This window comes from Stenella coeruleoalba (assembly GCF_951394435.1).
Source record: "Stenella coeruleoalba genome assembly, chromosome: 9".
NCBI classification, from domain to species: domain Eukaryota; kingdom Metazoa; phylum Chordata; class Mammalia; order Artiodactyla; family Delphinidae; genus Stenella; species Stenella coeruleoalba.
In genome coordinates, this window is record NC_137155.1 from 19,703,703 (window position 1) to 19,730,183 (window position 26,481).

General features: G+C 39.9%; 2 protein-coding genes across 5 annotated transcripts in view; one reads left to right on the plus strand and one right to left on the minus strand.

Annotated features, from left to right (window-relative positions):
• Positions 1 to 9,980, plus strand: part of NAPEPLD (N-acyl phosphatidylethanolamine phospholipase D) — an 88,649-nt gene extending 78,669 nt beyond the window's left edge. For all 4 annotated transcript variants that reach the window (XM_079931718.1, XM_079931716.1, XM_079931719.1 and 1 more), the window contains exons 4-5: positions 1,161 to 1,275; positions 6,502 to 9,980. In XM_079931718.1, coding sequence (XP_079787844.1) covers positions 1,161 to 1,275; positions 6,502 to 6,630 — 244 coding nt within the window. In that variant the 3' untranslated portion in view covers positions 6,631 to 9,980. The remainder of the gene's footprint in view (positions 1 to 1,160; positions 1,276 to 6,501) is intronic.
• Positions 9,981 to 10,121: 141 nt separating this feature from the next.
• ARMC10 (armadillo repeat containing 10) overlaps positions 10,122 to 26,481 on the minus strand; it is a 36,939-nt gene continuing 20,579 nt past the window's right edge. Inside the window, exons 4-6 of the mRNA XM_079931732.1 lie at positions 24,718 to 24,894; positions 11,922 to 11,993; positions 10,122 to 11,026 (exon numbers count right to left, since the gene is read on the minus strand). Coding sequence (XP_079787858.1) covers positions 10,775 to 11,026; positions 11,922 to 11,993; positions 24,718 to 24,894 — 501 coding nt within the window. The 3' untranslated portion in view covers positions 10,122 to 10,774. The remainder of the gene's footprint in view (positions 11,027 to 11,921; positions 11,994 to 24,717; positions 24,895 to 26,481) is intronic.

The following is a 26,481-nucleotide window of genomic DNA, read 5'->3' on the forward strand; positions in this document are numbered from 1 at the left end:
CTGAGCCTGTGCTCTAGAGCCTGCGAGCCACAACTACTGAAGCCTGAGTGCCACAGCTACTGAAGTCCACGTGCCTAGAGCCTGCGCTCTGCAACAAGAAGCCACCACAATGAGAAGCCTGCGCACTGCAACGAAGAGCAGCCCCTGCTCGATGCAGCTAGAGAAAGCCGGTGGGCAGCAACAAAGACCCAACACAGCCAAAAATAAATAAATAAAATAAATTTATAAAAATAAATAAATAAACTGCTGGCTGGGCAAGCAAAGGATTTGCCTGTATGTAGTACAGTTTACTTTTGTATCAGAAATAATTCTCCTGAAAGTGTTGGCTTTGTCAACTCCCTACTCTTTTGGAAGAATTCTATGAAGTAGCTGCTGTACTTCATGCTTTGAATAAATTTTGTCTTGTTTAATCCTCACAATAACCCTGTGAAGTGGGTATAGTTTCTATTTCACGGACCAGGAAATGGCAGTTGGAGAAACTGAAGCAGCTCCAAAGGCATTCCCAGGAATTGGTAGAGCTGGGATTCACGCCCAGGCCCCCTGCCTCCAGAGCCGTCTCTTCCCAGGCATGAGGCAGCCTTTCACATTGCTAAACTCTATTTAGTCTCCCTGACGTACCCTTTCTTCTTGCCAAACCAAACACCTCATTCATCAGTTGTATGGTATTTAAATAAAATCCTTGAATAGTAACTGGATTTTTTTTGCTCCTGATCTTACAAATTATACACTAATTTTTGTTTCCTTTTCACTTTAGCACGTTAAAAAAAAATTGTTTCAGCAAGGTTATTTGCAACTGGAGTTTTGATTTCTAGTTCTTTACCCATTATTCTGTTTCTTTCATTCATACCAGGATTGCAAAATATCTGCTTTTTAAAGTAATAAGATATCTTCAGAATAAATCATCAGTAAAATAAAAATACATGTGAAACAAAATCTACTATTCAAAGGGAAGTTTTGCTTGAGACGTATCTACTGTTATAGCAGTTTGTACAAGAAAGATTTTAATTTTTTTCCAGCAGAAAAGTGGACTGAAGGGAGATGGTTTTGCCTACTGTGATTTATTTCTGTGCAGAATGTTAAAGGTTGATTACATGAAGCAGTAATTAGAATTTATTGTATACTTAAAAGCCCAGATTTAATAAATTACTGTGTTTTATCAGGTGGTTTATGAAGTACCAGCATGTAGACCCAGAAGAGGCTGTAAAGATTCACATTGATGTGCAGACAAAGAGATCTGTGGCGATTCACTGGGGAACTTTTGCCTTAGCGAATGAGGTGAGTGTGATTGTGGTAACAATAACTCGTGACGTGTCTGACCGATGATAGGACTGATCACTGTACCCTGCAGTGTGTTCGGAAACCAAACTAGAATCAGAACCTGCGTGGTCATCAAGTGACTTAGGGTGGTAAATCATATTAATTAGTGAAACAATATTTATGTACAGTGGGAAAAAAAATCCTCAGTGCATGTTGTTCTTTTGGCTTATTTGTGTAGTTAATGAAGCAAGTGTTTATATAACCAAAAATGTGCGCAGCCTTAGTAAATAGAAAAATGAACCGTCATGTCATCCCTCTCACGGGAGGCTTTTGTTCTGGCAGAAGATACAAGACATGCACATAATTACTCAGAGTGTTGTAAAGTGGGACAGATAAAGTGGTCTCAGAGTCAGGGACTGTTACGACTTGCAGGGATCAGGGAGAGCTTCGTGGAAGAGTTGACATTTGAACTTGGCTGTGAAAAAGCAAGGAGGAAGGCATTTCAAGAGGAGGAAAGTGTGGGATTGGAGGCAGCAAGCATGGGGAATAGTGAGGAATCGGTTCAGCCAGAGTATGGATGATAGGGAGGGCAATGGGGGAAGTGAGGCTGGACAGCTTGGAAGTTTTCAGAAGTATGTTATTCATCCAGTAAACACTGACTTGGTGTCTGCTGTGTGCCAGGCATTGGGATAAAAGGTGGTTTTATTCCTAGACTAGTACGGAAGAGCTTATTTTTCCTTAAGGTAGCTGAACCCTGGAACTCTGCTACTAGCCAGGGTTGTGGGATCAAACAGAAGCTTAGCAAAAAGCATTCTCTGCTTTCCTCAATCCAGGGCCTGCCCTAAGCAAAATTTAGAAACAGATGACTGAACTTGGCTTCTATTTTGCTCTGTGTGGCATCTTCCACATTCCACGGCCTCTCTGCAGGAGCCCTGTGCTTTCATGCTGATTTAAGCACTCCCTCTCTGTCCTCTTTCTGGCCTGCCCTCTCCCTGGTTGCATCTTATTCCAGAATTAATACACTGCCTGCCCCCTGCTGACTCCCCCCCAATCTGAATTCCCATTCTGCAATGCTGTGGCCCTGAGCCACACTGCTGGGGGACAGAATGGAATCAATAAATGAATGTCCACGGGCATGGGAAGGGTGAAGGAGAATATGATGTGTGTTTCTGTGTCTGTGTATTTGGAGAAGGGGGAATTTGATACTGGTTTCCATTGGTTTACCACTATTATTTAGAAGCAGTGTCTTATTCCGTGTGTGTGTATGTGTGTTCCATATGTATATAGGTAAATTTAGATATATGTATGTTTATGTTCTATATATAACATATTTCAGCAACTTAGATGAAGTAATAGTATTTTATTAAACCTTGCAAAGAGAAGAATCTAGGATGACTCCTAAATTTTTAACTTGAGTAATTGGGAAGGTGGCTATGTTCTTTACAGAGATGGGAAGATGAGGAGAGAAAACCTCAGTCTTCAAGAGTTATTGTGTTATGCAGCCTTCAAGAATTACTGTTTTAAATCTAAACTTCATCTTTATTTCTTAATGAAATATAAAATACACTCTCATTTAGTTTTTTTTTTTTTTTTTTTTTTTGGTACGCGGGCCTCTCACTGCCGTGGCCTCTCCCGTTGCGGAGCACAGGCTCCGGACGCACAGGCCCAGCAGCCGTGGCTCACGGGCCCAGCCGCTCCGCGGCATGTGGGATCTTCCCAGACTGGGGCACGAACCCGTGTCCCCTGCATTGGCAGGTGGACTCTCAACCACTGCGCCACCAGGGGAGCCCTCATTTAGTCTTTTTGACATTAGTTGCATAAATTGAGAACTGCGAGTTTGCTAAATAAATTATAAAGTACACGGAATTTTGGAGGAGGAGGTTTAGCCTATGCTTTGCAAACAGTTTTAAATGATTTGCATGTAAATAGTTGTAATAACTGCTTACTATAATATAAGCAGCTTAAGGATGTATTGACTTGGCAACACTTTAAAATTGTACGTACGGCAACATCTGATTCATCTAAGGAATGATGAGTGAATTTCCTAAATGATGTATTTAAGCACTTCAACTTAACCGACTAGTTTTGGTAGAAACAAACTGTAGGCACTACATAATATATGTTAACTTCTTAAATGACCAGGGTCTTTATTTTGAGTCTCTTCTGTTGGAGTAGATCATAAAACAGTGACCCCTTTGAAAGGGAATGTATGAGCTGTCTGGGGCTGGTTGCCTGGCCCTTAATGGGTCCACACTGCTGGGAGCTTCTGCTTTCACCACTTACTTTTTCTTTTCCCACATCTTTATTGGATTAAAATTGCTTTACAGTGTTGTGTTAGTTTCTGCTGCACAGGTATATGCATACCTATATCCCCTCGCCATCCCACCCCCCTAGGTGGTCACAAAGCACCGAGCTGATCTCCCTGTGCTATGCGGCTGCTTCCCACTAGCTGTCTATTTTACACATGGTGTAGTGTATGTATGTCAATGCTTCTCTCTCAATTCGTCCCACCCTCCCCTTCCCCCACTGTGTCCACAAGTCCGTTCTCTATGTCTGCGTCTTTAGTCCTGCCCCACCACTAGGTTCATCAGTACCATTTTTCTAGTTTCCATATATATGCGTTAATACATGGTGTTTGTTTTTCTTTGTGACTTACTTTATTCTGTATGACAGACTCCAGGGCCATCCACATCACTACAAATGACTCAGTTTTGTTCCTTTCTATGGCTGAGTAAGATTCCGTGGTATATATGTCTAACCTACTACCTTGCTGTATACATATTGTTTGGTCCCATGGCTATTGGGCATTTTTACCTTCCCTGCAGGATTAATGTGCTTGTACTAAGAGATAGCTATCAGTCACTCAGAGGCTTTCTTGCCTACTTCTAGAGCTCCCTTCTAGATGGTTGAAGCAGCCAAGAATTGACCTACGAAGAAACTCAGAAAGATACTGCAACATCAAAATCCATACTAAATTATAGCTTATAACTAAAGTTACAGTCTAGGAAAGACATTATTAGTGTAGGGCAATTGTGTAAGTGTATTGTTGGCCAAGACTTGTAGAGAGAGCACAGGGGAGAAAAAATTTAACAGAACAATTATTTTTCATTGGGAAAGAATTTCGTCATTTTGAAATCTCTTAAAAACAATTTTGCAAGGGAAGCTTCTTGACTTAGGCTATTATTTACAGTTAAATCTCATGGGGGATATATTAGCAATCTCCTATAAGCATAAAAAAGACTAAAAGTGGATTCCTGTTGTCAACTAACCCATTAGTAAGTGGCTCTCTCTAGGAATACTGGGTAACTAATGCACAGTTAACCTCAGTTACTCCATAGTCAGTGGGAAGGCATCCCTGACCCTCTAAACGTAGCCATAAACCTAGAAGTGAGCAAGCGGGGAGAAAAGACCCACGTGTGGCCAGTAACTGTTAGCAATGTGTACATCTGAAGCCACAGAAGACTTGCCTGGTTTTCCTAGTACATCACTGGCTGGCCCTCCCTACTCTCTGCTGCTAGTTCCTCGTCAGCAGGGAGTGCCTTAGGACTCAGTCCAGGGGCCCCATTTCTTCTCTAGTTGGTTGCTCCCTTGGGCATCTCATTAGTCTTACGGCTTTAAACACCATCTACCCACTGTACCTCTCTAGCCCAGGTTTCCCCCTACAATCCATGTTTATGTATCCAGCTGCCTACTTGACTTCTCCACTTGGATGCCCATCAGGTACCCAAAACTTCAGTCTAAAACCAAACTTCCTGATCTTCTCTCAAAATCATTTCTCTTAATCTCAGTAAATGGCAACACCCTCCTTCCAGTTCCTCAGGCCAAACCCTTTACTCTTTCTCTCATATCCTCCCTCCAGCTTTTCCCCACATGCAGTCAGCTCATCCTTTAGATTGTATTTAGACTTTGAGTACCTCTTACCCCCGTCACTGATGCCACACTGCCCCTTACAGTCTGTTCTCAACGCTGCAGAGGGCAGCGACCTTTACCCCTTAGATCAGATTGTGACATTCCTGTGCCAGAAGGACCTGCAGCTTTCCATCACACTCCCAGTCGAAGCCACAGCCCTCACAGCTGCCTACAAAGCCTGGTGCAATCTGCTCCCTCAGATCTTTGTTCAAGTTGCCATCTCCAAGAGGACTTCTTAGATGGTTGTATTTAAAATTAAACCTCCACCCCCGACACTTACCAACGATGTTCTACCCAGAACATGTCACCCACTCAGATACTGTTTCCTTTATTCATTTCTTATCTGTCTCTGTATTGGGATGACAGCTCTAGGAAGGCAAGGGTTTTTATTTAGTTCACTGACCTGGCCGCTTTCTGGGTGCTCACCAGCCATTGCTGCATGGAGGGAAGAAGCAGACTTACCACCAGCGATCAGAGTAGAGACTGATTTTTATTTCTGCTTTAATTTTAACATTTTATAGCTTTTCTAATTGAAATTGGGGGAAAAACCCTTTGTGTAATACCTGTTTTTTTCCTTTATTTCCTGTAAAAATAGCTACTATACACTGTAAATATTTAGCTTGAAAGAGAAATAACTGGTGAAGTGATTTCTTTTATACCTTTTGCTTTCTTTAACTATAACACATGTTCAGGTGGTTTCAATTTATTTGGTAAACATTTGAGTATGTTGAAACATTCTTCAACAGTGTGCTGTCTTTATTTTTTTTTGAGTTATGAAAAGGTGAGGAAACAAAAGGTAACTCCACCTGTTAAATCTCTTTTCCTGAGGCCCCTCTTCAATCCATAGACTACAGAATCAGTATTTGGTTGGGGTTTGGGGATGACAACCCTTCTTCAGCCAAAAATATTTTCTCTAGCGTTTGCTTGTACACACATACTCTTCCTTATAATCTAAGTTTCTCTGTTCTCCCAAACTATTGGTAACACTTAATTCTTTAGCACTGATTCCATTTAGACTGGGATTTCATGTAGGGAAATAGTGATCAGAGTTCATGCAGTCTAATCAGAATTCATGCAGTCTAATAATGCTCAATCTAAGGCCAAATTTGACATGCATGGTGTTAACAGATTGATAAATATGACATTTCTATTGGCTTAATGATTCTATATTAGAAAGTATGATGGACTCATTTGCTAATGCTTCAATGAAAAGGAAGAGCATTACTTTAAGTAGGCTGTTTGGTTATTTTAGTTTGAACTCTTGTTTGACATATCCCCCCAAATATATGTATGCTTAATCTTTTTCCATTTTTGTTTCTCTCTGCCCTTTGCCAGCATTACTTAGAACCTCCAGTGAAACTGAGTGAGGCTCTAGAAAGATATGGACTTAAGACTGAAGATTTTTTTGTCTTGAAGCATGGAGAGTCAAGATACCTTAATACTGATGATGACAACTTTGAGTAAATATGAGCACAGGAGCTTTTAATGAAAAAGGCATCATCGGATATAAATCCAAAAAGACTAAGAAATTCATGAATATTACGATTTTTTACATTTGGAAACAACTTCTGCAGGTTTGTGTTCTATGTTGTAACCTGCTTAATATGATTGCCAGTTCTTATAAACAGAGAAGAGTTCAAGGTGGGTCATTTACATAATGAAGGCTAATGTAGATTTTAAGTCATGTCTCAGTGACATAAAACATTGCAATGGAATTTTTTTTACTAAAGCATTCTACTTTAGTGGTAGAGTTTTGAGATTACGAAAAACTGATTTTAAAAACTCATTTCTGTTTTTCTATTCTTAGGGGCCTTCTGCAAGGTAAGTCAAGGCTGACTACCTACCTAGATTTTCTCACAGGCCTGCACATAGAAACATATTTCTTACAGTCATGTTAGAGCAAATGATGACATTGATTCCCCACATGGTTATATGCCAAATGTTAAGAGATTTATTTTTTTAAACATAAAAACATAGGAGTTTGGGCTAAGTTACCATTTTTTTTAAAGAGAGGAATAATATACTCTGTGGCATACCTACAATCCCCAAATCAAAAGCCCTCTGAGCTGGGCAGAGGAAGGGGAAGTGTGGTTATGAGAACATGATTTGTGAAATGTTTTATTTTTAATCTAAAAGTCAGACCTGCTCAGCACAAATATAGCTGCAAGGAAATAATTTACAAAGATAAATGCAGATATTAAATGTTAATAGACCATATACTTTGAGTTAAATTTTATTCTTTCCATATTCCATCTTCTCTCTCTCTCTCTCTATATATATATACTCATTATTTTTTCTGGTTTCTTAGCTCAAACCCCAGTATGTTAGTGAGCTTTATAAATATTTTCTGTTTTACATGATTCTCTTATATTTACACGATCCTTAAGCACGGTTCTACTTTTATTAAGCCAGTGTGGAATATTAGTGGTTAAAAAAAAAGACAGTGATTCTGGGAGTCCACTGCCCTGAGTTTTAGTCCTAGACAGGCTCTACACGCACTCCATTACTCTGAACCTTCCTAAATGAGAGAGCTGATTAGAGGCCCATTCTGTCTTCCCAATCCAGCCTCAGTGAAATGAACTTTATTCACACAAAATAATCAAAATAGGTGTCCTACACCAAATGCTACCCAGGTAGTGCCCTGTAATTTATTTTCACGTATATATATGCATGTTAGCCACTTAATCTGACTTTTAATCCTGCTTCTGCCTTGGATTCTCTGTCACCTAAGCTCAGTGTGCCTCAGTGTCCTCACGTGCAACAAGAGGATGATTTTCACCTACCTCCCAAAACTGTGAAGAATAAATAAGTCTTTTTTTAAAAAAAAACACTTGGAAAATATAAGGGAGAAAATGATATCTTCAGATATCACTGCCTTATACAGGTAGGTAGATTTGAAAGTGGAAAATAGGCTAATGCTTTTGATAATGTATGTTCAAGCACATAAGGACACTAAACATTGAGGACTAACAACTTTGTCTCCCACATTTTGTAAATTTGGAGAATAGCCAAGATAAATGTAAACAATATTTATCAAAATTTAGCATTTTTATCTACAAAGATGCAAATCTGTCAAGGGGAAATGTATATGTAATATAGCTGAATGTATATGATTCGTGGGCACTAAAGCACAAAAAATTTCCCCATAAACTTTCAGGAAAAAAAAAACCCACTTTTTCACTCCAAAGGAACATTTAGCAAACAGATGGGAATCAAGATGTTTGGCTTATGGTGGATTAGCTTTGGCATAGGTTGCCCTAATACTAGCCAGAGTTCTGTGGTTACCTTCCTTGCTGTTGCACGCCAGACGGAAAATTCATCTCTTACCTCTGCTCTATGAAGCAAGCCAAGCACATCTTGCTTAATTATTTCTTCTCCTTGAGTGGCCTTACTGTTAATTTTGTATTCACATGTACTGTTTAACTGAGGGGTCTCCAAGCACTTTAAATTATGTTCTAAGTTCCACTTAATTGGGCCTGCCTCATTTTCTAGGCTTCCTCCAAGCTGTAAGCTGTAAGTTTTATGACTATTTGCATTCCTTCCACTTTGACATTTTGTTCATTAGGAAGTACACTGAGCTTCATCTCTCCTATCCACATTTTGAAGGGTTTTATGTACAAAGCAAAAACAAATTTTGAAAAGACTAATCCACTCTGTTCCCTCCATTCAGTCTAATACATGTCATAATACCTTTTCATTTGTCTCATCCTCTAAGTCAATTTCATTTTCCTCTTTGATTAGCCAGCATCCATAAAAACATGTAAGATTTTATTGAAATCCCTTTCTCCCGTGATAACTGAAGAACACTTTGAAACTCACTGCCCAAGAGGGTGGGACCATCAATTAGGAGAAAGCCCACCTAAAAAAGGTAAGATGTGGCATGACCTACATAGGTAAAGATCAAACTGTGCACTTTCCCTGTGGAATTCTTTCTAGATGACTCCCCCCTTTTCTCTAGCATTTTGACATTTCAAACTCAATGCTCTCATCTCCAGGAAACGTTATTTGTTCAAACTAATAATAGAGGAAAAGAAGAGAGGGTGTTTTAGAATCCAATGCTGCTACCGCACATTGAAATCAAATCTTCGTTTTAATGTGTGTACATTTTGAATATATATTTTCAGTAAACAAGGAGGAAGATTAAGCAAAATTGTTATAAAGAAATGTGCCTTTCAGGGAGTTAATACTTATGTGCATCACTTGATAAATGATCCTTAGCCTTCATAATGTACATTATTACTGCTGTAGCTAATTCAGAATTTTCACATTTTCATCATATTTATACTGTAAAAATATGTCTCCCAAGTTTCATTTCTGTATCAGGATAACCCTGATAAAGCCCATTTTTCTGTTTGAGGATTGTGACTTCCTATGGAAATCTATGTATTTACAAATGAAATTTAAAGTACTCTTCTCTTAAAGCTTTGCCTTAAATACATGACTAGGAAAGCTTCTGCTTACAAATTGATTTACTTAATAACTAAGCATGGTGGTGGTTATGAACTTGAATATTACAAAACCTGGAGGGGGGAACCTGGCTGAATTCGAATTGTTAAGAGTAGCTTATGGGATAAAAATACTATTAAAAATAACTGCTGAGAATTTTTCATATCTTGTAATTTTAATCATGTAAAATATGGGTGAAAATTAATAAAACTTCTTTCAATTAAGGGGAGAAAATAATCCTGTGACATTTTTCTTATTTAAAAAAATTATGAAATTTATGCCCAGAGTAAAAAATTCAAATGTACACAATGTACACAAAATTCTATGTACACACTAGAAGGTGTACATAGAAAAGTCATTTCCTTACTCCCTAATCCTATTCTCAGGAGTGTGGCTTTCATTCTAGATATATATACCAAAATGCCTATATATGAAAGAAGTGTTCTGTCCATATATAAGCATAAATTTTTTGATTTAAGAAAACCACAAATGGGGTCATATTTCCTACAACATGTATTTTGAAAAACAACCATATTTCATGGATGTCTTTCCATATCAGCACATTCAGACTTGCTTCATTCTCTTTAAAGACTATATAACTGATTTAACCAATTGCCTTTGCCTTTGGATGGATTTTGATTGATCCCAGTATGTTATACACATCAAACTGAATGGGAGTGGGTGAGTACTAGGAAACATTTCTAACAGTTTACATAGACTAGAATAGATTCTAATGATTAGAACAGACCTGAAAGAGTGGCAGGTGGCCTTGGGAGTCTGGGATTGATCTCGGGTCCTTCCTAGGGCGCTTATGAAACATACTGCTGCTGTCCCAGATGCATAACTGCAAATCACTGCCAACAGTGGAAGGGTAGCTTACACATAAAAAGGTCACTGTCACTCCCTGTAGAGGATAACTGAAGTAGCTTAGCAAAAAGCAAAATAAAAACAAAATGGTTTCAGAACAAGCTCTTATTTTGGTATCAATAAAATGGTCCGAGACCAGGGCAAGTTGTAGCTGTGTTAATGATGGAAGGTGATATTTACTGTTTGTTTAAATTCAGCAGTTCAAAGAATCCCTTTGTAAGGAAGGTGAAAAATGAGACGTTTATGTGTATTATTTCTAGACTGCATTACTCTTTGGAAAAATATGACCAACCAGTTAGAATTTTGGTATCATTGTTACCTTTTCCTTCACATCTGCATCATGGTGATAAACTAAAGCTCTCATTTTCTGGGCACATTCTTCTCCATATAACAGGTAAAACAGTGAACCTTCAGTGAAAGTTGGCTGAATAGCTAAACGGCCTTCCTTTTCGAGGCAGGTAGTTATATTCTGAAACAGTGTGAGAACTCGAAGAAGAATCTCCTTTGCTACATGGCCATCATAAAGGGAAAGGAATGATGAATCCACCTGAAGTAGGAAACAATGAAGATGAAAAAATATACGAAAACATTTTCCATGTGTATGTTCACATTTTAAAGCTGTAGTAAATGCATTTTAAAGATCTTGTCATAGAAAACTATCCCTAAGACTGCGTAACGTAAATGTGTAAAATCTTAGGCACTCCTATGTCATATACTAATGGAAAAGAGAGGTTAATACTATTTCCTTGGAATCCTAGAATGTAGTCATTTGGAAAAACACCCATTTCCTCTTTAAGATCCATCATATACAGTCATCATGGAAACTCATTAATTCACCAAACACAGTGTGCAGGGCATAGGGCCGAGCAGATGAATATGACAGGGTCCCTTTTCTATAGGACGTGAGGTCCATTCTACCACAGCACTAACCTATGCTTCCTTCAAAATACCACAGCTTTTAACTGCTCCTTTCTTACATATTTTTGTCTCCTCTCCCTAGACTGTAAGCTCACGAGGACAAGCACCAGGTAATGCTGTACTCACTGGTGTATCCTGGCACTCAGCCTGGCATCAGGCACATACTGCGGCCTCCATAAATACTAGTGTGTCAGTGGATACTAAGATACACTGAACATAAGCAGGTCAAATATAAAACGTGATGATATATAAGTACCCCAAATTGGACATAGACAGAAAAAATGTAATTCATTATTGCTAGGGAGAACTTTTCAAAATGATTTTTAAAAGTAAAATACGTTCATTACAGAAATTACAGGAAATTCATATCAGCAGAAAGAACCAAAAAAAAAACCCCACCTCTAATATTGCTCCTCAGAGATAATCCCTGTTAATATTTGAGGTAAGTCCTTTCCTTCCAGATCTGTCTGTCCAAATCTATATATTTGTATGGACAAAACAAATATGTAAGCTACTGAACTTACTTTGGCACCAAGGAGTCCATCTGTCATGGCTGGATTTTCCGACAAATTCAAAAGCAGTTTTAAAACTTGAACCTGAAATAAGAACATTAGTTTATTTCAGACTAGCAAGCGTGGGTTTTCTCTCCCTGGCATGCTGTCCCCCAACCAAGTCCACATTTTAAAGTCCTGCCTATTCTTCAACGTCTGACTCAAATTTTCTCCATTCCACGAAGCTTTCTCAATTCCTCTTATTTAAAACCTTAGTTTTCCAATGATACTGATAGGGAGACAGGGAGAAAATAATGAACATCTTAGCTACCTACCCCTGGCGCACAGAAATACCTAACACAGAGTAAGTTTAACATGTGTTACATAAATAATCTTTATTACGATTACTGTTAAGTGAAATATCTTTAGAACAAAAACAACGAATCTCTCAAACCTGTTTCTACTTCAAGTATGAAAATTTGGGGATAGTTTGGTTATGAAGACTAACAATATGGTGCTTTATACTAGGTTTCTATGATTCTTGGAGCTTATCGTTTCTATGTGAAAAACTGTACAATCATTTAACTACGCAGTGACATAAATAAGCAAATGTTATCTTATAGCTGACTAGCCAAAATATCAGAACTCATCACTTATAACTGAAAAGTCAGTAATGAAAACATTCAAATGGAATTCTTCCTTTAAAAATGCGAGTCGTGGCGCTTCACTGGTGGTGCAGTGGTTAAGAATCCGCCTGCCACACGGATGCAGGGGACAAACGTGTGGACACCAAAAGGGGAAAGTGGCGGAGGGTTGGTGGTGGTGGGATGAACGGGGAGATTGGGATTGACATGTATACACTAACATGTATAAAATAGATAACTGATAAGAACTTGCTATATAAAAAGAAAAAAAAATGAATCCACCTGCCAATGTGGGGGACACGGGTTCGAGCCCTGGTCCGAGAAGATCCCACATGCCACGGAGCAATTAAGCCCGTGCGCTGCAACTACTGAGCCTGCGCTCTAGAGCCCACACTCTGTAACAAGAGAAGCCACCGTGATGAGAAGCCCACGCACCGCAACGACGAGTAACCCCGGCTCGCCACAACTAGAGAAACTCTGCGCGCAGCAACGAAGACCCAACGCAGCCAAAAAAAAAATGCGAGTCATGTAAAAGTATACTTTCTACAAGATACTTGAAATTGCAGAAAGTGAGGAGCAGGGAGAGCAGACTGAAATCAGGAAAAAGTGACAAATGTGCCCTCCATTACTCCCTGGAAGAGACCCGGATATTATTATATAAACCTTTTTCGAATTACAAAGGCATTATGTGTTTACTATAGAACATTATTTTTAACTACAGAAAAGCAGAAAGGAAAATGAAATGCACATTTCCATGACTAGAAATGATACTAAGTTCGGTATTTTCTCATATACATATCCTAATACACATTCCTTTGATCACACTGTACATATTAATTTGTTAAATAGAAAGATATAAGACTTTCCCTACTTTTACTATTTTTATCATTTAAAACTTTTAAATAAAATTAATACATGTTCATGATAAATTTCAAAGAGTGCAGGAGGGTTCTGCACAGCAAAAGAAACCATAGAAACGATGAGACAACCTACAGGATGGGAGAAAATATTTGCAAATGATGTGACCAACAGGGGTTAATTTCCAAAATATACAAAGAGCTCATGAAGCTCAATATAAAAAAATAACCCAAACAATGAGAAGACCTAAATAAACATTTCTCCAAAGAAGACATACATGTGGCCAAGAGGAACAAAAAAGATGCTCAACATCACTTATTTCTAGAGAAATGCAAATGAAAAGTAAAATGAGGCATCATGTTCCATCAGTCAGAATGTCCATCATCTTTAAATCTACACACAATAAACACTGGAAAGCACACGGAGAAAAAGGAACCCTCTTACGCTATCAGTGGGAATGTAAATTGGTAACAGGCACTATATATTAACGCATATACATGGAATCTAGAAAATGGTACACATTAACGTATTTGCAGGGCAGGAATAGAGATGCAGACATAGAGAAAGGACATGTGGACACGGGGTGGGGGAAGCGGAGGGTGGGATGAATTGTGAGATCAGTACCGACATATACACCACCACGCATGAAATAGAGAGCTAGCAGGTACCTGCTATAAAACAGGAAGTTAACCTCGGTGCTCTGACACGACCTAGATGGGTGGGATGGGGGGTGGAATAGGCAGATGGGAGGGAGGACCAAAAGGGAGGGGATATAGGTATACACATAGCTGATTCACTTCACTGTACAGCAGAAACTAACACAATATTGTAAAGCAATTATACTCCAATAGAAAAAAAAAGCACGAGGGGGTATCAAGGGGTACCAGTCAGAATGGTCATCATCCAAAAGTCTACAAACAATACTGGAGAGGGCATGGAGAAAAGGGAACCCTCCTACACTGTCGGTGGGAATGTAAATTGGTGACTGCCACTATGGAGAAGAGTAGGGAGGTTCCTTAAGAAACAGCTGCCCATATGATCTGGCAATCCCACTCCTAGGCGTATATCCGGAGAAAACCATAACTCAAAAAGACACATACACCCCAACCTTCCTTGCGGGGCTATTTACACTAGCCCAGACATGGAAGCAACTAAAATGTCCATCGACGGGTGGATGGATAAAGAAGATGTGGTACATATATAAGGAAATATTACTCAGCCTTAAAAAAATGAAATAATGCCATTTGTAGCAACGTGAATGGACCTGGATATGATCATACTAAGTGAAGTCAATCAGACAGAGAAAGACAAACATCATATGATATCGCTTGTATGTGGAATCTAAAAAAAAATGATACAAATGAACTAATTTACAAAACAGAAACAGTCTTCAAAAACAAACTTAGGGTGACCACCGGGGAATAGTGTTGGGAGGGATAAATTAGGAGTTCTGGTTTAACATATAAACACTATTTAAAATAGATAACCATGAAGGACTTACTCTATAGCTCGGGTAACTCTATTCAATATTTTGTATTTATCTAAATGGGAAAAGAATTTGAAAAATAATATGTATATGTATACCTGAATCACTTTGCTGTACACCTGAAACTAACACAACATTGTAAATCAACAATACTCCAATATAAAATAAAAAGTATAAAGATAGAAAGATAGAAATCAGCCGCCCGCTTTTAGACTCGTGACCTGGGTTTACGTCTCGTGTGTTAAAGGTGAGAAAAAATATATATAAAGTTAGAGTAGAACTACAGATTAAACATGTATACGGTATTTTGTTTTGAAACCACGGTCTGTCCTATTGAACCGTAACTTTTTCTTGTGTCACATATGCCATCTTGTGGTGGCTCTAGGACATTTCTTTTAAGCCATTACTTACTTTTGTTCTCATGGCAGATGTAGCAAACACAAGGTTTATTTAAATTCACCTTCTACTATTCGTATTTAGTTATGAATCAGTGTTGAACCCAAGAGGTTATTATAGTAGAGTGAGATCACTTATTAAAAATAAAGATTTAAAAAATTCATGTTGGTGGTTTTTTACTAAGAAAATATCTAAAATGGATACATTCTTCCACTTACAAATGGATCATTATCCAAAAGTTCATTTGCAAGTTGCAACTTTAAACTCATTTTTTTTAAAAGACTTTTTTGAGGTGGACCATTTTTTAAGTCTTTACTGAATTTGTTACAATATTGCTTCTGTTTTATGTTTTGGAGTTTTGGCCAAGCGGCCCCGACCAGGGATCGAACCCGCAACCCCCTGCATTGGAAGGCGAAGTCTTAACCACTGGACTGCCAGGAAAGTCCCTAAAGTCATTGTTTAATGGAGAAACAACTGGTGGTTAGCCTCCCAGACAGACGAAAAAAGCAAATTTTCTATCCCAGAAATACCTGCTAGGCAATGTAGTGGCAAAACAAAACAAACCAAAAATGAACATAGTATTGTGGTGTGAGTCACTTTCAACATGTCATAAAATATAAACCGGGGGACCTTGAAGATGGCGGAAGAGTAAGACGCGGAGATCACCTTCCTCCCCACAGATACACCAGAAATACATCTACACGTGGAACAACTCCTACAGAACACCTACTGAACGCTGGCAGAAGACCTCAGACCTCCCAAAAGGCAAGAAACTCCCCCACGTACCTGGGTAGGGCAAAAGAAAAAACAGAGACAAAAGAATAGGGACGGCACCTGCACCACTGGGAGGGAGCTGTGAAGGAGGAAAAGTTTCCACACACTAGGAAGCCCCTTCGCGGGCGGAGACTGCGGGGGGCGGAGGGGGGAGCTTCGAAGCCGCGGAGGAGTGCACAGCAGCGGGTGCGGAGGGCAAAGCAGGGAGATTCCCGCACAGAGGATCGGTGCCGACCGGCACTCACCAGGACGAGAGGCTTGTCTGCTCACCCGCCGGGGCGGGCGGGGCTGCGAGCTGAGGCTCTGAGGCTCGGGTTTCGGTTTGGGACCGAGCGCAGGGAGAGGACTGGGGTTGGCGGCTTGAACATAGCCTGAAGGGGTTAGTGCACCACGGCTAGCCGGGAGGGAGTCCGGGGAAAAGTCTGCACCTGCCTAAGAGGCAAGAGACTTTTTCTTCCCTCTTTGTTTCCTGGGGCGTGAGGAGAGGAGTTTAAGAACGCTGCTTGAGGGAACTCCGGAGACGGGCGCGAGCCGCGGCTAAAAGCGCGAACCCCAGAGACGGGCGCGAGCCGTGGCTAAAAGCGCGGACCCCAGAGACGGGCGCAAGCCACGGCTAAAAGCGGGGACCCCAGAGACGGGCGGGAGACGCTAAGGCTGCTGCTGCCGCCACCGAGGGGCCTGGGTGCGAGCACAGGTCACTCTCCACAACCCTCTTCCGCGGAGCCTGTGCAGCCCGCCACTGCCAGGTTCCCGGGATCCAGGGACAACTTCCCCGGGAGAACGCACAGCGCGCCTCAGGCTGGTGCCAAGTCACGCCAGCCTTTGCCGCCGCAGGCCCGCCCCGCACAACGGGCCCCTCCCTCCCCGCCGGCCTGAGTGCGCCAGAGCCCCCGAATCAGCGGCTCTCTTAACCCCGTCCTGTCTGAGCAAAAAACAGACGCCCTCCAGCGACCTACACGCAGTGGCAGGGCCAAATCCAAAGCTGAACCCTGGGAGCTGTGCGAACAAAGAAGAGAAAGGGAAATCTCTCCCAGCAGCCTCAGGAGCAGCGGATTAAAGCTCCACAATCAACTTGATATACCCTGCATCTGTGGAATACCTGAATAGACAACCAATCATCCCTAATTAAGGAAGTGGACTTTAGGAGCAAGATCTATGATTTTTTTTCCCTTTTCCTCTTTTTGTGAATGTATATGTGTATGCTTCTGTGTGAGATCTTGTCTGTATAGTCTTGCTTCCACCATTTGTCCTAGGGTTCTCTCCGTCCATGGTTTTTTTAAAAAAATTTTTTCTTAATAATCAACTTTAATTTTAATAACGTTATTATACTTTACCTTCGTTCTTTCTTTCTTTCTTTCCTTCCTTCCTTCCCTCCTTCAGACAACGAATCATCCCAAATTGAGGAGGTGGCCTCTGACAGCAAGATTTATGATTTTTCCCCATTTACCTCTTTTAGTGAGGGTGTATGTGCATGCTTCTGTGTAAGATTTTGTCTGTATAGCTTTGCTTCCAACATTTGTCCTAAGGTTCTATCCATCCTTTTTTTTTTCTAAATAAGAATTTTTAAATTCAATAACTTTATTATACTTTATTTTATTTTTACTGTATCTTCTTTCTTTCTGTCTTTTTTCCTTCTTTCCCTCCTTCCTTCCTTCCTCCCTCCCTCCCTCCTTTCTTTCCTTCTTGCCTTCTTTCCTTCTTTGCTTCTTTCTTTCTTCCTTCCTTCCTACCCTCCTTTCCTTCTTTCTTTCCTCACACTTCTACTAATTCCCTCTACTTTTTCTCCCTTTTATTCTGAGCCGTGTGGATGAAAAGCTCTTGGTGCTCCAGCCAGGAGGCAGGGCTCTGCCTCTGAGGTAGGAGAGCCAACTTCAGGACACTGGTCAACAAGAGATCTCCCAGCTCCACATAATATCAAACGGCGAAAATCTCCCAGAGACCTCCATCTTAACACCAGCACCCAGCTTCACTCAACGACCAGCAAGCCACAGTGCTGGACAACCTATGCCAAACAACTAGCAAAACAGGAACACAACCCACCCATTAGCAGAGAGGCTGCCTAAAATCATAATAAGGCCACAGACACCCCAAAACACACCACCAGACGTGAACCTGCCCACTAGAGAGACAAGATCCAGCCTCATCCACCACAACACAGGCACTAGTCCCCTCCACCAGGAAGCCTACACAACCCACTGAACCAACCTTAGCCACTGGAGACAGACATCAAAAACAGCAGGAACTACGAACCTGCAGCCTGCAAAAAGGAGACCCCAAACACAGTAAGATAAGCAAAATGAGAAGACAGAAAAACACACAGCAGATAAAGGAGCAAGATAAAAATGCACCAGACCTAACAAATGAAGAGGAAATAGGCAGTCTACCTGAAAAAGAATTCACAATAATGATAGTAAAGATGATCCAAAATCTTGGAGATAGAATGGACAAAATGCAAGAATCAGTTAACAAGGGCCTAGAAGAACTAAAGATGAAACAAGCAACGATGAACAACACAATAAATGAAATTAAAAGTACTCTAGATGGGATCAATAGCAGAATAACTGAGGCAGAAGAACGGATAAGTGACCTGGAAGATAAAATAGTGGAAATAACTACTGCAGAGCAGAATAAAGAAAAAAGAATGAAAAGAACTGAGGACAGTCTCAGAGACCTCTGGGACAACATTAAACGCACCAACATTCGAATTATAGGGGTTCCAGAAGAGGAAGAGAAAAAGAAAGGGACTGAGAAAATATTTCAAGAGATTATAGTTGAAAACTTCCCTAATATGGGAAAGGAAATAGTTAATCAAGTCCAGGAAGCACAGAGAGTGCCATACAGGATAAATACAAGGAGAAATACACCAAGACACATATTAATCAAACTGTCAAAAATTAAATACAAAGAAAGCATATTAAAAGCAGCAAGGGAAAAACAACAAATAACACATAAGGGAATCCCCATAAGGTTAACAGCTGATCTCTCAGCAGAAACCCTACAAGCCAGAAGGGAGTGGCAGGACATACTGAAAATGATGAAGGAGAAAAACCTGCAGCCAAGACTACTCTACCCAGCAAGGATCTCATTCAGATTTGATGGAGAAATTAAAACCTTTACAGACAAGCAAAAGCTGAGAGAGTTCAGCACCACCAAACCAGCTTTACAACAAATGCTAAAGGATCTTCTCTAGGCAAGAAACACAAGAGAAGGAAAAGACCTATAATAACGAACCCAAAACAATTTAGAAAATGGGAATAGGAACATACATATCGATAATTACCTTAAATGTAAATGGACTAAATGCTCCCACCAAAAGACACAGATTAGCTGAATGGATACAAAAACAAGACCCTTATATATGCTGTCTACAAGAGACCCACTTCAGACCTAGAGACACATACAGACTGAAAGTAAGGGGATGGAAAAAGATATTCCATGCAAATGGAAACCAAAAGAAAGCTGGAGTAGCAATTCTCATATCAGACAAAATAGACTTTAAAATAAGGACTATTAAAAGAGACAAAGAAGGACACTACATAATGATCAAGGGATCGATCCAAGAAGAAGATATAACAATTGTAAATATTTATGCACCCAACATAGGAGCACCTCAATACATAAGGCAAATACTAACAGCCATAAAAGGGGAAATCGACAGTAACACATTCATAGTAGGGGACTTAAACACCCCACTTTCACCCATGGACAGATCATCCAAAATGAAAATAAATAAGGAAACACAAGCTTTAAATGATACATTAAACAAGATGGACTTAATTGATATTTATAGGACACTCCATCCAAAAACAACAGAATACACATTTTTCTCAAGTGCTCATGGAACATTCTCCAGGATAGATCATATCTTGGGTCACAAATCAAGCCTTGGTAAATTTAAGAAAATTGAAATTGTATCAAGTATCTTTTCTGACCACAACGCCATGAGACTAGATTATTAATTACAGGAAAAGATCTGTAAAAGATACAAACACATGGAGGCTAAACAATACACTACTTAATAATGAAGTGATCACTGAAGAAATCAAAGAGGAAATCAAAAAATACCTAGAAACAAATGACAATGGAGACACAACGACCCAAAACTTGTGGGATGCAGCAAAAGCAGTTCTAAGGGGGAAGTTTATAGCAATACAAGCCCACCTTAAGAAGCAGGAAACATCTAGAATAAACAACCTAACCTTGCACCTCAAGCAATTAGAGAAAGAAGAACAAAAAAACCCCAAAGCTAGCAGAAGGAAAGAAATCATAAAAATCAGATCAGAAATAAATGAAAAAGAAATGAAGGAAACAATAGCAAGATCAATAAAACTAAAAGCTGGTTCTTTGAGAAGATAAACAAAATAGATAAACCACTAGCCAGACTCATCAAGAAAAAAAGGGAGAAGACTCAAATCAATAGAATTAGAAATGAAAAAGGAGAGGTAACAACTGACACTGCAGAAATAAAAGAGATCATGAGAGATTACTACAAGCAACTCTATGCCAATAAAATGGACAATCTGGAAGAAATGGACAAATTCTTAGAAATGCACAACCTGCCAAGACTGAATGAGGAAGAAATAGAAAATATGAACAGACCAATCACAAGCACTGAAATTGAAACTGTGATTAAAAATCTTCCAACACAGAAAAGCCCAGGACCAGATGGCTTCACAGGCGAATTCTATCAAACATTTAGAGAAGAGCTAACGCCTATCCTTCTCAAACTCTTCCAAAATATAGCAGAGGGAGGAACACTCCCAAACTCCTTCTACGAGGCCACCATCACCTTGATACCAAAACCAGACAAGGATGTCACAAAGAAAGAAAACTACAGGCCAATATCACTGATGAACATAGATGCAAAAATCCTCAACAAAATACTAGCAAACAGAATCGAACAGCACATTAAAAGGATCATACACCATGATCAAGTGGGGTTTATTCCAGGAATGCAAGGATTCTTCAATATACGCAAATCTATCAATGTGATAAACCATATTAACAAATTGAAGGAGAAAAACCATATGATCATCTCAATAGATGCAGAGAAAGCTTTTGACAAAATTCAACACCCATTTATGATAAAAACCCTGCAGAAAGTAGGCATAGAGGGAACTTTCCTCAACATAATAAAGGCCATATATGACAAGCCCACAGCAAACATCATCCTCAATGGTGAAAAACTGAAAGCATTTCCACTAAGATCAGGAACAAGACAAGGTTGCCCACTCTCACCACTCTTTTTCAACATAGTTTTGGAAGTTTCAGCCACAGCAATCAGAGAAGAAAAGGAAAGAAAAGGAATCCAAATCGGAAAAGAAGAAGTAAAGCTGTCACTGTTTGCAGATGACATGATCCTATACATAGAGAATCCTAAAGATGCTACCAGAAAACTACTAGAGCTAATCAATGAATTTGGTAAAGTGGCAGGATACAAAATTAATGCACAGAAATCTCTGGCATTCCTATATACTAATGATGAAAAATCTGAAAGTGAAATCAAGAAAACACTCCCATTCACCATTGCAACAAAAAGAATAAAATATCTAGGAATAAACCTACCTAAGGAGACAAAAGGCCTGTATGCAGAAAATTATAAGACACTGATGAAAGAAATTAAAGATGATACAAATAGATGGAGAGATATACCATGTTCTTGGATTGGAAGAATCAACATTGTGAAAATGACTCTACTACCCAAAGCAATCTATAGATTCAATGCAATCCCTATCAAACTACCACTGGCATTTTTCACAGAAGTAGAACAAAAAATTTTGCAATTTGTATGGAAACACAAAAGATCCCGAATAGCCAAAGCAATCTTGAGAACGAAAAAAGGAACTGGAGGAATCAGGCTCCCTGACTTCAGACTATACTACAAAGCTACAGTTATCAAGACGGTATGGTACTGGCACAAAAACAGAAAGATAGATCAATGGAACAGGATAGAAAGCCCAGAGATAAACCCATGCACATATGGACACCTTATCTTTGATAAAGGTGGCAGGAATGTACACTGGAGAAAGGACAGCCTCTTCAATAAGTGGTGCTGGGAAAACTGGACAGGTACATGTAAAAGTATGAGATTAGATCACTCCCTAACACCATACACAAAAATAAGCTCAAAATGGATTAAAGACCTAAATATAAGGCCAGAAACTATCAAACTCTTAGAGGAAAACATAGGCAGAACACTCTATGACATAAATCACAGCAAGATCCTTTCTGACCCACCTCCTAGAGTAATGGAAATAAAAACAAAAATAAACAAATGGTACCTAATGAAACTTCAAAGCTTTTGCACAGCAAAGGAAACCATAAACAAGACCAAAAGACAACCCTCAGAATGGGAGAAAATATTTGCAAATGAAGCAACTGACAAAGGATTAATCTCCAAAATTTACAAGCAGCTCATGCAGCTCAATAACAAAAAAACAAACAACCCAATCCAAAAATGGGCAGAAGACCTACATAGACATTTCTCCAAAGAAGATATACAGACTGCCAACAAACACATGAAAGAATGCTCAACATCATTAATCATCAGAGAAATGCAAATCAAAACTACAATGAGATATCATCTCACACCAGTCAGAATGGCCATCATCAAAAAATCTAGAAACAATAAATGCTGGAGAGGGTGTGGAGAAAAGGGAACACTCTTGCACTGCTGGTGGGAATGTGAATTGGTTCAGCCACTATGGAGAACAGTATGGAGGTTCCTTAAAAAACTACAAATGGAACTACCATATGGACCCAGCAATCCCACTACTGGGCATATACCCTGAGAAAACCGAAATTCAAAAAGAGTCATATACCAAAATGTTCATTGCAGCTCTATTTACAATAGCCCGGAGATGGAAACGACCTAAGTGCCCATCATCGGATGAATGGATAAAGAAGATGTGGCACATATATACAATGGAATATTACTCAGCCATAAAAAGAAACGAAATTGAGCTATTTGTAATGAGGTGGATAGACCTAGAGTCTGTCATACAGAGTGAAGTAAGTCAGAAAGAGAAAGACAAATACCGTATGCTAACACATATATATGGAATTTAAGAAAAAAAAATGTCATGAAGAACCTAGGGGTAAGGCAGGAATAAAGACGCAGACCTCCTAGAGAACGGACTTGAGGTTATGAGGAGGGGGAAGGGTGAGCTATGACAGGGCGAGAGAGAGTCATGGACATATACACACTAACAAACGTAGTAAGGTAGATAGCTAGTGGGAAGCAGCCGCATGGCACAGGGATATTGGCTCGGTGCTTTGTGACAGCCTGGAGGGGTGGGATAGGGAGGGTGGGAGGGAGGGAGACGCAAGAGGGAAGAGATATGGGAACATATGTATAACTGATGCACTTTGTTATAAAGCAGAAACTAACACACCATTGTAAAGCAATTATACCCCAATAAAGATGTTAAAAAATATATATATACAAACCATCTCTGAGACAGATATATACAGCCCCAAGGCCAGAGGTACTTGGCTCTGAACACAACGTGCCTCTGAGGTTTTGGGCAAAGTAGCTGCAGAGAGAACAGAGGAGTTTCCAACAGCTCCAATGCCATGCGGTAGAGAGAATGCAGTTTCTATGGGGTCAAGGGCTGGAAGTTACCTTGCTCCCCTGGAGAGAGGGGTGTTGACGGGTGTGTGCATTTGGAAATTGCCTATGGATGGAACATTATTCCTAAAATATTGCTAATACAATTATTACATTTAATTTTGAGTGCCTTCGGGTACATCTTGGACCAGATCTAAGTAAGTCTGGCTACCTGAAATGTGGAAAACCCATATAAAAACATCTCAGAACAAATTTTAAAAGGACTATAGTAAGGCTCTGCTGTAATCACAATTTGATAACCTCAGAAGTAACTTCAGTGAACTTGATTATCTGGAGTTTGGCTTCACATTTAGTCCTTCTAAAATGCTCATGCATTTTTTTCAACTCTGCCAGAGAACACAGACCAATACAGTAAAACACTGATGAACAACTGACTCAACTAATTAGAGCCTTTGATTACTCTACCTTCTGTTTTTATGGTATTTCTTGAAAAGTGGTGCTTGGTAAGAATGCACACCAATATGAGGGCTTTACTCAAGCAGTTTTCACAGGGTGTCCCAGTTAATTCAGCTCCAACTCTGTTGCCTCCTACATCTATTGATACATAACAGGTCAAAGTGGAGCACTGAGACATGCATTACTGAAACTTAAAAGTATCAGTGTCGGAAAGATTTTACAACACACAATGGTCGAATCAAAAAAAAAGTTCTGTTAACCCTGAGGTAAGCAAAAAACTCAATTACCCAGCACTGTCACTCAAAGACTTCTTTGAATCACAATGGTCCTGTATCTGGTGCCGGTGAAGCTAGCTATTTCACTTCAGTAAAAGGTAAACTGATTTTCAGAAAACCAAATGAATACCCATCTATTGATAAGTGAAACAACAGATTATTTTCACAAGTTAACTTTGAAATTCAACATTAGGGTATAAAAATAATATACTTTCTTGCGCCCATGTAAGGGTTTTTAGTAAACTTTGAACTTTCTTTTTTGAGGAGTATCAACTTAAGACGGGTGACTTGTAAACTGAATTCCAATCTTAATAAACTGGATGCAATAGCTGTTTGTACTGCAAGTAATGACCAACCACTTCCTTCATACCTTGGTGCCTCCGTTTCCCGTGAGCAACAAGTGGAACAGGTCTGTAATGTAACAGCTAAGCATGTGCTGGTGGTCATTGGTCACTGTCATGTTTGTTAACAACCTCAGTCCGGCCAGCTGCACAGCGGAGTTCAGGGGGCCGGAGAAGACATCCTCACAGACTTGACTGACGTACACCTGAAGGCGGGGAAAAAGTGAGCGTCTTAGGATCTCCAAAATTTTTCTATTGAACCGTAACTTTTCTGCACAGCAGAACAGGGTGATTGTTCAGGATGAGACTTGCTCCTTAGGAAAGATGGTATTTGTATCCAGCCCTCAAACTTGGGTGACTTTTTTTTTTTTTTAAGCTGCCCTTGTTAATGGGAGGCATGGAGCATTTTACAGATATACCTCACTTCAGCCCTGAGACAACTCTAATGAGGCAGTGTTATTATGGCCATTTTACTGACAAGGACTTTAAACTCTTCCAAGAGCTTGGACCCCCTGCCCAATGTAACGAGCTGGTGGAGCAGTGTCCAACCCCAGAGACCATGCTCCCAACACCAATGGGGGGCCTCCCAACCCAGTCTGCCTTTCTGTGTCTGGGCACACTTGGATGAGGAAGAAGACCTGTAGGGCCATTTTGTACCATGGTTAAGTACCTGAACAGTAGGATCTAGGGGTGATATCATGTTAGAAGTAAAGAATGGGGGAGACACAAAGTCAAATAGGACTTTTCTTTAGAGTTCTTTCCTTCAAAAGTAAGCAGAAGGCTTCCCTGGTGGTGCAGTGGTTAAGAATCCGCCTGCCCATGCAAGGGACACGGGCAGGATCTTCCTGGTCCAGGAAGATCCCACATGCTGTGGAGCAACTAAGCCTGTGCGCCACAACTACTGAGTCTGCACTCTAGAGCCCACGCACCACAACTACTGAGCCCACGTGCCACAACTATCGAAGCCCGCGCACCTAGAGCCCGTGCTCCGCAACAAGAGAAGCCTCGACAATGAGAAGCCCGCACACCGCAACGAAGTGTAGCCCCCGCTCACAGCAACTAGAGAAAAGCCTGCGCACAGCAACTAAGACCCAACACAGCCAAAAATTAATTAATTAATTAAAAAAAAAAAAGCAGAGGCAAACTCTATTTGGCCCAAGGTTCTTATTTACCGAGGTATATGTATATGAACTACTCCTTCATAATATTGTAAACCGCCACTGGCAAAAAGTAATGCAATGCCAGTAGTACTCCTATTTCACACATGACAGATCTAAACTAAACCCAGGGTGATGGAAATTTTTCTGAAACTCTATTTTCTATGTTTGGCCATGATCTCTCCAGCTTGGAAAAGTTATGTCTCACAAATAATTGGTATTCACCTAAGTCTGAACTCCACCAAACATTCTAATTGGTAAGAAAAATTCCCTAATATAAAATGCTAAGGAATTACCAACTGTCCCATAAGCCAGTATTAACTTTTAAAAATATCCAAATGTATTCATGTTACCTAATGGCAGTAAAGCAAGGAGAGATTACAATTTTAATCTGGTTTCAAGATCTAAATGATATTTACAAATCCATCTGGCTGTCCTGGGTCACCATTTCATTATACATCCATCCTTTTAAAAAATGGCATTTCCTTAGAATCATTATAAATCATGTATTTTCACAGGATGCTCATGTCTTTCAAAGCATTTCATAAAATGTGCTGAGCATTTACATCCTTATTAGCTCTGAATCTTTTCTCCATTTCAGTTCTAGCAACAAGATTACCAAATGGGCCAGCTCAG